At 38.0% G+C, this 12,641-nt stretch overlaps 1 protein-coding gene and 1 pseudogene across 1 annotated transcript; one reads left to right on the top strand and one right to left on the bottom strand.

Annotated features, from left to right (window-relative positions):
* Positions 1 to 509: 509 nt before the first annotated feature.
* Positions 510 to 1,108, top strand: LOC105771988 (uncharacterized). Its single transcript, XM_012593352.2, has 2 exons — positions 510 to 623; positions 734 to 1,108. Exons 1-2 carry the CDS (start codon positions 510 to 512, stop codon positions 1,106 to 1,108), a joined length of 489 nt encoding a protein of 162 aa, XP_012448806.2.
* Positions 1,109 to 5,675: 4,567 nt separating this feature from the next.
* Positions 5,676 to 11,948, bottom strand: LOC105772308 (probable O-methyltransferase 3; annotated as a pseudogene).
* Between the last annotated feature and the right edge of the window lie 693 nt (positions 11,949 to 12,641).

The following is a 12,641-nucleotide window of genomic DNA, read 5'->3' as shown; positions in this document are numbered from 1 at the left end:
CCAAAGGCATCATAGATGCATAACTGAGGTACCAAAGTGCAGACATACAACCCGTTAAGATTCCCTTATGGAAATGGGAACGTGTAACAATGGACTTCATTTGTGGGTTGCCCTTGACACCCACTAAGAAGGATTCTGTTTGAGTCATCGTGGATCGATTGACTAAGTCCGCCTATTTTATTCCAGTGCGGATGGACTACTCTCTGTAGAAGTTAGCTAAGCTCTATATCTCCGAGATTGTAAGACTGCATAGGGATCCTATTTTGATAATATCTGATACAGATCTTCGCTTCACTTCTCGGTTCTGAAAAAAATTACACAAGGCTTTGGGTTTGAGATTTGACTTCAATACTGTGTTCCATCCTTAGACCGATGGTCAATCTGATAGGGTGATTCAGATATTGGAGGATATGCTTCAGAGTTGTGTCATAGATTTCTGAGGTAGTTGAGAGGATTATCTGTCACTAGCTGAGTTTGCCTACAATAATAGTTACCATTCTAGCATTCAAATGGCACCTTACGAGGCTTTGTATGGTCGTAAGTGTTGTACTCGGCTATATTGGACTGAGTTGGCTGAGCATCGTGTTTTGGGTCTTGAGTTAGTTTCTGAGATCGAAGATAATGTTAGACTAATTCAGGATCATCTGAAAGCAGCTTCTGATAGATAGAAGTCTTATAGGATCTTAAGAGGAGAGATATTGAGTACTCCGTGGGTGACTTCATCTTCCTGAAGGTTTCTCTATGGAAGAAAGTTCTGAGGTTTGGTCGTAAGGGAAAGTTGAACCCTAGGTTCATTGAGCCGTATCAGATTCTGAAGCATGTGGGACTGGTCGCTTATCAGTTGGAGCTACCTCCAGAGTTAGACCACATCCATGATGTGTTTCATATCTCGATCTTAAGGCCATATCGGTTTAATCCATCTCACGTTGTCTCTATTGAGGAGATTGAGGTTAGACCAGACTTTAATTTTGAAGAGGAGCCAGTTCAGATTCTAGATCGAGATGTTAAGATTCTGAGGAGGAAGTTCATTCTGTTAGTGAAGGTTCTATGGCAGAATCATGGCATTGAGGAAGCCATGTGGGAACCTAAAGACTCGATGTGTCAGTAGGATCCTCATTTATTCTGATCAGGTAAATTTTAAGGTTAAAATTTCTTTTAGGGGGTAGAGTTGTAACGCCCTAAATAATTTATGTCTACTTCTGTAAATATCGAACACAATGTGTATCTACTTCAGTGGTTAAGTGTTCTGGGTGTGTAAGTGAGGTCTTGGGTTCAAGTTTGACCTTTGCCCAATTTTGTTATTTTTTATCCAAGCATTACCCTTGTGGAGTGGGCTTATATTAAATTGCCTGTAAATCCATATTAGAATGAGCCTACTGGTTCGAGTTGTAAGGAGTTAGTGTGTTAGGGGTCCTGTGTTCGAATCCTTACATTAGCATGAATGTTAATTTTTACTCTGTTGACTGATGGAATTTCAGTGGAGTTGGGATTTTAAGAAAGTTGTTGTTAGTACGATAGTAGGGAGGAATTTGAGGGATTCATGATATCTTTTATTTTATTTTATTTTTGTCGAAAAAATTCGTCTCTCTTCCAAAATCCCAAAAGAAATCTGACGTTAATTTCTTTTCTTTTTGCTCTCTGTCATTTTCTCCTCAATTTTCCTGCTGGTGATTTTGTGTTATTTTTCTATCTATTATTGAATTTTCATATCTCGTTATTTCGGTCAGTGTACATTTTTGGTAAGTTTGGTAGGTACAATTATTGTTTTGGTTAGCGAATCTTTGGTTAATGGGGTTCATTTGGTGTTTAGGAGAAGATCAAAGGGCTGAGGGTTTCAAATTGGCGCTTTAATTGTGTGAAATCTCTGTTACTCGTTCGAAGGTAAGAACTTGGTAGATTAAAAGGTTATTATTTTGGATGTAGTTCGGTTTAGTGTCGATTTAAGCGACTAATTCGATGGTTTATTTGTCAATTTTAGGTGTTGTGTGACTCGAGAGTGATTTTGCATCAAAACTGTAACAGGTGTGTTCCCAAAACGCGAAAAGCTGAGTTTCGATGAAAGCTAAAAATGTTGTGGCCCGCCGTGTGCGAGACACGACCGTGGGTTTGACGAGGGTATAGCCATACACAAGGCATGGCCGTGTGATAGTATGGGTGTAGCCGTGTGGGCCACACGGCCGTGTGGGCTCACACGGGCTCGTGAGTTTTGGGCTAGGTCATATGAACCACATGAGCAAGGCCAATCTAGGCATATGGGCCACACGAACGTATGGGCCCACACGGGCATGTGGGCCCATAATTCTAAAGTTTTTCCTAGGGTCGTACGAGTCATTTTGATAGACGGTGGGATTACCGTAGGGTCGGTAAGGGCTAACCAAACCTTAAAACTATATGATCTGATAGTCTGAAATTTTACTCTAAGTATGACAATGATATGCATGACTTATTATTTTGATATGTATATATATATTAGACATCCATATATGAGCATAATATGCATGATATTACTGAATCTGTTATTTTTATATCTGTGATTGGGGTGGGTTTTGTATATGTGGAAGAAGTAATCTGTACAGCGACACTTCACCTTTATTCTGGCAACTTGGCTGCACATTATCTGTAACGTGTCGCATCGACACTATTTGGTGTGTAGGGATGGATAGGTCTTTTTAACCCCACATGGTGTGATGGGATAGTTGAAAATGGTGTGTAAAGGATGGGAGTAGGATTTTGCATTTCTGTGCTGCTTATCTAATTCTATTATCTGTATCTAAAATGGACATAAGTCCAAATCTATATCTAATTGTATATGAGTTTACTGTATATATTGCATGTTTATTTCTTTTAGGTTACGCACTAAGTTTACGGAAACTCACATTTGTTTGCCTGTTCTATTTAGGTAATCCTCAGATTTAGGCAGATCGGTGCGACAAAGACTCAGCGATGACCACTCGACTGTAAACAATTTAAACGTAGTAATTTATGGTTTCTTTAAAATTCTTGATTCATTTGAGAGTTTGTAATTTCTGGCACTCTCTGGACTGTATGGTTTTTGTAACTACTGACTTTGGTTTGGTTTGTTTGATAATATGCATGCTTCGACAAAGTGTTTTATGAAAACGATAGTTTTACGCAAATACAAGTTTTTCTAAAAATACAAACTAGATTTCCAAAATGCATCGGTTTTATTAAACTTTCGCTGTAAATTATGATTCGGCAAATGAATTAATTAAATAACGATTTCAATAAAAGTTGTAAAGGGGTTTCAAAGCTTAAATGAATTTGCACAATGAAGTTGCATTATTTTCCAAAACCTTCATTGTTACATTCTCTGATTCGGCCATAACGTCTAGGCCGGGTTTGGGGTGTTACAACATAGTTAGTGTATATGTGCTAGGCTTTGGCCAAGTTGGGGTGTTACAATAATGAATTTGAACAATATCACTTTTTGATATTTATCAAAAATGCAATGTAACCATTTTTGAGCTAACAAATTTTGGGGAAACAAAAAATGATACCAAATGTATAGCTACAATTAAGGAAAAAAACCATCATGATTGAGAAGAACTAGACCTGGAAACTTGTGAAAAGACCATAAGATAGAAAAAGTTATTTGAGTGAAGTGGATTTTTAGAACCAAGTTGAATGTAGATGGCTCTATCAACAAGCACAAAGCCAAACTTGTTGTAAAGGGGTAAACTCAAATCTTTTGTGTTGATTTTTTATACTTTTACTCTTGATTCTAGATTAGAAACCATTAGGTCATTACTTGCTATAGCTACAAAAAAAGGTTTGGAAGTTTTTCAGCTAGACATTAAACCCACATTCTTAAATGGCTTTCTTGAGGAGGAGATTTATGTTAAGCAACTTAAAGGATTTTTAGTCAAAGGGCATGAAGATGAAGTGTATCTGTAACAGCCCGTTTTTAGTAAAATCAGAATAGTGGTTTCAGGACCACAAATTCGAAGTCAAAAAATTTATTTTATTATTTTATGGTCTACAACATGATAGAAATATTGTATAAAAATTTTGTTAAGAAATTTTACCGTTTACATGTTTAATTTGATAAAAAGGACTAAATTGCGTAAAGTGTAAAAGTTGAGTTCTAATAGCTAAAGGTATTAAATAGCTATGGAACTTTTAAGTGAAGGTCCTTATATGGTAATTAGACCATTAGTATGTTAGTGGAAGATAATGGCTTGGCAATTTTGTTTACTAAGTAAAGGATTCCGAAATGGCCTAATTTGGTTTCCAAAACTTATGAAAGATCGAGTTGCCATGAAATATTTTTCTGAATATTATTAAGCATGATGATAATAAATTAAGTTTAATTGAAGTAATTGTCCTAGTATATTTATGTTATAATTGTTACAAATTGTGTTAATTTTGCTAAAATCTATTTCATTCAGATAGTCTTCATATTAGGATAATTTACATTAGGGATCATTACATCTAGTTTATACCACTTCTCAACTATATTTTGTTTTTATTTTTCAAATTGTTAATATAATTTTACAAATTAAGTGACTTAGCACAAATACAATCACTGTGGAGACGATAACTCAATACTTACTTATTACTTGATAACGACTGTGTAAACTTGCACAAACCCGAGCGTTACAATAACCACTCCCATGAGTCAGAAGGAAAAGTTGAACAAAAATGATGAAGATAAAAGAATGGATGAGACTTTTTGTAGAAGGTTGGTTGGCTCTCTTACGTATCTTACAACTGCTAGAGTTGATACTTTACATGTTGTAAGTCTTTTATCTAGATTCATTACTTGTGCAACTAACACTCATTTTAGAGGAACTAAAAGGGTGATGGGATATGTTCAAGGAACGCTAAATTTCAAAATCATGTTTTATGCAAGTCAAAAGTATGTGTTGTAAAGATATTCTGATAATGATTGGGTTGGTCCGCCGGATGATATGAAGAGCACTTATGGTTATTGTTTTAATCTTGGTTCAATGGTATTTTGTTGGTACTCTAAAAAGTAATAAATTGTGGCATAATGTACAACTAAAGTTGAGTTTATTGCAGAAACAGTTGTTGCAAATGAAGCTTTATGGCTTAGAAAAGTATTACTTGATCTTAATTGAAAGCAAAAAGAGTGCACAAAAGTGTTGGTAGATAATCAAGCAACTATTGTTATCTTAAATAATCACATTTTTCATGGGAAAGCCAAGCATTTCAATATCAAAATATTCTCTCAACGATGTGCGAAAGGAAGGTTTTGCTAAATTAATGTACTGCAAGACTGACCTTCAATTAGCAGATTTATTTACCAAAACTTTGCCTAGGAGTAAATTCGAATCTTTCAAAGAAATGCTTCGAATTTGTAGCAATTAAAGTAAGGAGTGTTGAAGATTTGCCTCAACTGTTGCAGTCAAAATAATTTGGTTACTTTTAACCATTTTCAGTTAATTGCTGATATTTAGAGATTTGTTAGAGAATATAAATATTTTAATTGCTTATTTTCAGTCATTTTTTGTTGAACTTTTTCCCTATATAAGCATTAGTTTTCAGTTCAATGAAATATACACTTTCCATCAAAAATTATTTCTACTTTCTTCTTACCTTTATTGTTTTGTTTTTTATTTTTTTACTAAGTTTTCTCTAAAACTCTCCAACAAAGTATCAAAGCTTTAAAAACATACTTTATTTTTGCAAATCTATTTTTTTTTAAATTGAGGATAAACCTCAATGAGGGACCTTAAACCAAACAAGGGTGTTAATTTGTAGTGACTAAAACCGGCTGCCATGAACAATTTTTGCTAATCTTGTTCGGTTCTTTCTCTGCCACTAACTTCCACCGTCATCAACATGTCGAAGAATAGCTTGGCTTCAGTTAATTCATGTTCATCTTTCTCCACATTTATCACCTTTCCTTTTTCTCCTTGCGTTGGGATGGCTTCTCTACATTTCTTAAGTATTTTTATGCATTCCTCGTCGTCAAAAGCATGTAAAACAAGCTGCAAAATTACTCGTCTCCAAAATAAGATCAATGGAAAATAAAATTTTAAAGCTAAGATTCACTAACTCGACATGAAATGTGTTGAGATTAGTTCCCATGCAAAGGTGGCCATGTAGGAAAAAGGGCAGCAGGCAATCAAGCCATGGTGTGCAGCAACTGGAGCTTGAAGTTGCCGAACTAGTTGCTTTATTTAGTTGTCTTTTAATTCTTTTGTAATCTAGTTCATGTTAAACCAAGTAGGTGAATGTTTTGATGTAATTCTGATGTTGATTGACTGAAAAATTAGCAAAGCAATATGTGCAAGCTAATCTTGTAAGTTTCAATGCATATTAGTGGTGTTAGGTAGTTGATGAGGTGATTACTTGTTTATTTTTACAAGTTTGCTGATATATGTAATGGCTTAATGCCTCATTCTCTTGTCAATGAAATTTATCACTTGTTTTCATTCAAACTCTCTCTTTCTTTTCTGTTTTTCCACTCGCAAGCTTCTTTTCTGTTTTCTTTCTCTTTTGTTTCTTCTCCAAGCCTCGAGGCTTACTGTACAAGCAAGACTAAAAGCAGTCTGCTGCTGCCTCTAACACCAACAATTTGTATCAGAGCCTTTGTCTTAGTGGACCTGTTGTATCAAACCAAGAAACTAGAATGGCTTCTTTAGGTTTTTCACCAGCAGCCCCTCCAGTCTTCAATGGAGAAGGCTTCCACATATGGCTGGTAAAGATGAAGACTTACCTGCAGGCCTTTAATCTGTGGGAAGTTGTGAACACAGATGCTGAGCCAGCACCACTGAGGGCCAATCCCACAGTAGCTCAGATCAGACAACATGCTGATGAGAGGACCAAAAGACACAAAGCCATGTCCTGCATTCAGAACTGTGTGTCAGATGTCATCTTCACCAGAATTATGGCCTGTGAGACTCCAAAACAGGCTTGGGATAAGCTAAAGGAGGAGTTTCAAGGCACAGAGAGGACAAGGCAACAACAACTGTTGAATGCGAGAAGGGATTTTGAGAATCTGAAGATGAGGGAAGAATAAATAGTGAAACAGTATGCAGATAGAATCATGGTAGTGGTTAACAGCATAAGGCTCCTAGGTGAGCACTTTGATGAGGCAAGAATCGTGGAGAAAGTCCTTTCCACTTTGCCTGAGAGATATGAGGCAAAGATATCCTCCTTAGAGGACTCAAGAGATCTTGCTAGCATCTTTTTGACTGAGCTGATTAATACCTTCTATGCTCAGGAACAAAGAAGAGCTAGTAGGGCTGAAGATCACCAGGAAGGTGCATTTCAAGCCAGAGCCAGAGAAGCCTCGAGCATCAATGCTCATAGAGGCAAAAAGCCCTGGAAAAATAGGTCTAAGCCTGATGCTGCAAGAAGCAGTGACCATCCCTGCAGACATTGCAAGAGGCCAGGTCATCCAGAAGACAAATGCTGGTTCAGACCGGATGCTATATCCCAGCATTGTAAAAAGAAGGGCCATGTTGAAAGTTTGTAAAAGCAAAACCAAACCAAGGCAGAGCCAATTTCTACAACCAAAGGTTGAAGCTCGAGTGGCTGAAGATAGTAGTGACCAAGAGGAGCTGGTCTTTGCAGTGTCTTGCTTAGCTGCTGAGAAGAAATGCTCGAAAGGCTGGCTATTGGATAGTGGCTGCACTATCCACATGTCACCAGATGTATCTTTGTTCAAAACCTTGGATAGAAGCTGCAAAACCAAGGTCAAGGTTGGAAATTGTCAGTTTATAAAGGCTGAAGGAAAAGGAGATGTGCTAATATGCACTCCTATAGGCAACAAAGTCATCTCGAATGTGCTATTGGTGCCTGAGATTGACAGAAACCTTCTCAGCATAGCTCAATTGCTCGAGAAAGGCTATTCAGTTATGTTCAAGGAAAAACAGGGCAAGATTGCTGATCCAAGTGGATCAAGCCTTATGACAGTCACAATGACTGACAAATGCTTTGAGGTTCATTGGTCAAATGACTCAAAGTCAGCATACACAGCCTCTACAGATGATTCCAAGCTCTGGCATCAAAGGCTTGGACATGCCAACTTCAGGTCGATAGCTCGGATGGCCATAGAGGGCTTGGCCGAGAATTTCACCAACTCAGTGGAGCATGATGATGTGTGTGATGTTTGCCAGATGGGGAAACAGGCAAGACTGCCATTTCCTACAAACTCAGCATGGAGAGCCACTGAAAGATTGCAGCTGGTGCACTCTGATGTATGTGGACCTATGAGGACTGAATCACTTAGCAAAAACAGGTATTTCATCCTCTTCATTGATGATTTTACAAGGTTTTGCTGGATTTTCTTCTTGAAACACAATTCTAAGGCAGCTCAAGTGTTTGTGAAGTTTAAAATTACTGTTGAGACAGAAACAGGCTGCAAGCTGAAATTGATAAGGTCAGACAATGGGACTGAGTACACATCAGCTCAGTTCCAAACCATTTGTAGTGATGCTGGCATTAAACACCAGCTAAAAAATGTGTACACACCTCAGCAGAATGAGGTATTTGAAAGGAAGAACAGAAGCCTGCTGGATATGGCCAGGTGCCTACTGTTTGAGAAGAAACTGCCCAAAACCATGTGGGCTGAGGCAGTAAATACTGATTTTTACCTTCAGAATAGACTTTTAACCAAGGCCCTTGCTCACAAGACACCTTTTGAGGCTTGGTTTGGATTCAAACCCTCCTTAGCACATTTAAAAGTGTTTGGTTGTCTGTGCTATGCACAAATACCAGCAGTAAAAAGGGACAAGCTCTCGAAAAGGGCTCAACCAGGTATCCTAGTGGGCTATAGCTCAGTCAAGAAGGGCTACAGGGTTCTGGATCCCTTGACAAGCAAAGTCCAGGTAAGCAGAGATGTTATCTTTGATGAAAAGGCATGCTGGAATTGGGAGAAGAATGAACTAGAAGCTATTTCAGAAGATCTGGTGCCTAATCAAGCTGAACTCGAGCAGCTTAGTCCTGAAATGGACATTGATGATGTGCCTGTGAGAGGCATAAGGTCCCTAGATGAAATTTATGAAAGAGCACAGGTTGCTATAGCAGAACCTACCAGTTTTGAAGAGGCTGAGGCAGATGAAGGCTGAAAACAGGCTATGGTTGATGAAATCAACATGATTTAGAAGAATCAGACATGGGAATTGGTTGATAAGCCTGCTGGAAAGAAGACCATTGGAGTAAAATAGGTCTATCGAGCAAAACAAAATGCTGATGGCAGTCTAAACAAGCTGAAAGCTAGGGTTGTTGTCAAAGGCTTTAGCCAGAGGTATGGCCTAGACTACCTAGAGACTTTTGTACCAGTAGCCAGGCTTGACACGGTCAGAATGATAGTTGCCTTGGCTGCTCAAAATTAGTGGACCATTCATCAGCTCGATGTGAAGTTTGCATTTCTCAATGGTTTCCTAGAAGAAGAGATCCACATCGAGCAGCCTCAAGGGTTTGTAGTCACTGGCAAAGAACACATGGTGTACAGGCTGAAAAAAGTCTTGTATGGCCTGAAGCAGGCCCCTCGAGCCTGGTATGCTCGAATTGACTCCTATCTGATCAGTTTGGAATTCGAGAGAAGTGCCAGTGAACCAACATTGTATGTGAAGAAAAATCAAGCTGAAACTTAGCTTATCTTGTCACTTTATGTTGATGATCTATTAGTAACTGGAGGAGACAAGAATATGCTGCATGACTTCAAGAGGAAAATGATGAAAATGTTTGAGATGTCTGATCTAGGCAGAATGAACTACTTCCTAGGAATGGAAGTGAAACAAACTGCAAATGGAATCTTTCTTAGCCAGAGTTCCTTTGCTATGAAGGTCTTAAACAAGTTCTCCATGAAGAACTGTAAGCCAACAAGCACACCAATGGCTGTTGGTATGAAGCTATCGAGGCAGGGCAGTGGTGAACCAGTTTGTGAAACAATGTACAAGTTCCTCATTGGTAGTCTGCTGTATTTGACTGCAACAAGGCCTGATATTATGTTTGCTGTTAGTATGCTATCTAGATTCATGAATTGCTGCAATGATCAGCACTTTCAAGCAGCTAAAAGAGTGCTGAGGTACATCAAAGGCACCATTGATCATGGTGTGTTGTTCAAAAGGGCTGAACACATGAAACTGACAGGCTATGTTGATAGTGACTGGGTTGGATCATGTGATGACATGAGGAGCACATCTGGATATGCATTTAGCATTGGCTCAAGCATGTTTTGCTGGAGTTCTAAGAAGTAGATTCTAGTAGCACAATCAACAGCAGAAGTTGAATATGTTACTGCTGCATCTGCTGTGAATCAAGCCATATGGCTTAGAAAAATTATGGCTGATTTAAACCAAAATCAAGAAGGAGCAACAGAGATTTACTGTGACAACAAATCTGTTGTTGCAATTGCAAAGAATCCCATCTTCCATGGCAGAACGAAGCATTTTAATATCAAGTTACATGTTGTAAGAGAGATAGAGCAAGCTCATGAAATCGAGCTGGTTCATTGCAATTCAGAAGAGCAAATTGCTGATATCTTTACAAAGGCACTTAATGTGTCCAAATTTGTTAAACTAAAAAGGGAATTAGGTGTCACTGGCATGGAAACTAAAGAGGAGTGTTGAGATTAGTTCCCATGAAAAGGTGGCCATGCAGGAAAAAGGGCAGCAGGCAATCGAGCCATGGTGTGCAGCAGCTGGAGCTTGAAGTTGCTGAACTACTTGCTGCATTTAGTTGTCTTTTAATTCTTTTGTAATCTAGTTCATGTTGAACCAAGTAGGTGAATGTTTTGATGTAATTCTGATGTTGATTGACTGAAAAATCAGCAAAGCAATATGTGCAAGCTAATCTTGTAAGTTTCAATGCGTATTACTGGTGTTAGGTAGATGATTAGGTGATTACTTGTTTATTTTTACAAGTTTGTTGATATATGTAATGGCTTAATGCCTCATTCTCTTGTCACTAAAATTTATCAGCTTGTTTTTCATTCAAACTCTCTCTTTCTTTTCTGTTTTTCCACTCGCAAGCTTCTTTCTGTTTCTTTCTCGTTTGTTTCTTCTCCAAGCCTCGAGGCTTGCTGTACAAGCAAGACCAAAAGCAGTCTGCTGCTGCCTCTAACACCAACAAAATGTTAGGTCTCTTAACTCCCTAATTTTCTTAACAATATATATATGTATGTATGCAGGATTTTATAACTTTTGGTAAAAACATTAATGCTATTTGAAATAAATCATGATAAGTTTTGCATACCTTCATTAGAATGGCATCTGCAGAAGGGATATGTTGAAACAGATCGCCTCCAACAAAATTCAAGTTGCCAGTAGTTGGTAGGTTAGCCACAACGTGAGGGAGGTCAAAACAGTGCATTTTAGTTGGGGATATGCTTCAGATATGACCCTGGCTATAGTTCCCGTGCCACCCCCAACATCAACTATTGAATTCAAACCCTCAAAAACTTGCTCGCAGTCTTTAACAACCAAATTCATCATTTGAGAATCACTTCTCATTGCATCATGGAAAAGGGCTTTGAACACGGGATCATGGTCCATATAGTCCCAAAAGGGTTTGCCATTTGCAGTCTCAAATGGACTCTTCTTTGTTCCTTACATCCAATCACTCAGAAACTGCCATGGCATCATCATAGCAGGATAGAGCATTCCCACAACAAAGGGTGATAAACAGTTGATCTTTTCTTTGACAAGTATTTTGGAAAATGGTGTGAGAACATATGCTTCTTTTTCTTCACCTTTATTGACTTTCGTTGTAGCAAAGAATCCTGCGTGCACCAACACCCGCATTAGCCGATATGTAAAGCTAGCTTTGGTTGGAACAATACCAAGAGCCGAGACCAACTCAGATAGAGTGATGGGTTCGCCATGGTTATGGATTGCATCTGGGATTCCAAGCTGAACTGCACACTTGAGTGACATTGAACTTACATAGTTAAATATATGTTTATATAAACGAGCTTGAGCTCGAAAGGACTCAATGGCTTCTTGATCCATGACACAGTTAATCTGTAGGCTTCTCAGAGAGACAGCTTTTTCTTTTTCCTATTTTTTTATGTGGAATACAAGTAGTTGAAAGTCACAAATGATTTAGAGGATAGTAGCAAGTTAAAGACGTTTATTCTTGCCTGAAGATCAATGAAAGAAGCTCAGTGACCGAATATTTTGCACAGTTCTCACTGTTATTTCAGGATATGAAGCAAAGATACGAGAACTTAACGACAGTTCTCAAGTACAAACTTGAAGAACTGGAGCAAGTTGTTAAGCAACAAGGAATCGTTCTTTTCTTAGTGCATTTCAACATCAGGCCATCTTGTTGGACGGGGTTCTGGTTTGACCTGGTCCATTACATTGTTGAAGTCAGCTAAGCATGCAGATGAAGAGTATCTAGAATTTAGGACCAGCTCTTCATTGCTTAAAAAAAATATTTCTGATTCTAAAAGAATTTTTGGAAGAAAAGCTGTGAAAAGGACTAGCTGTTTTTGGCTGAAATTTTTAGCTTTTCAGAAGTGATTTTTAAAAGCACTTCTGAAAAGGAGAAGCTAAAATTTTTAGCTTTTCCAATCCCAAAAGTACTTTTAGTGCTTAATTACTTTTTCACCCCTCTAATAACATAGTACTTTCCTTTTTTTTCTTGGTGCTTAATTACAAATGTGTTAAAATTATTAATTAAAAATAAAAAAATATTTT

Source organism: Gossypium raimondii, chromosome 6 (assembly GCF_025698545.1).
Source record: "Gossypium raimondii isolate GPD5lz chromosome 6, ASM2569854v1, whole genome shotgun sequence".
In the NCBI taxonomy this organism is placed as follows: Eukaryota; Viridiplantae; Streptophyta; class Magnoliopsida; order Malvales; family Malvaceae; genus Gossypium; species Gossypium raimondii.
The sequence above is the reverse complement of the archived record's forward strand: the minus strand, read 5'-3'. Positions and strand labels throughout refer to the sequence as shown.

What these genes read in the sequence shown, in the direction of transcription:
- LOC105771988 (XM_012593352.2), top strand. Translation starts at nt 510, where the DNA reads ATGGCACCTTACGAGGCTTTGTATGGTCGTAAGTGTTGTACTCGGCTA. An exon ending in TTTCTGAGATCGAAGATAAT is followed by an intron (nt 624 to 733) that starts GTTAGACTAATT and finishes ATCTTCCTGAAG; the next exon opens with GTTTCTCTATGGAAGAAAGT.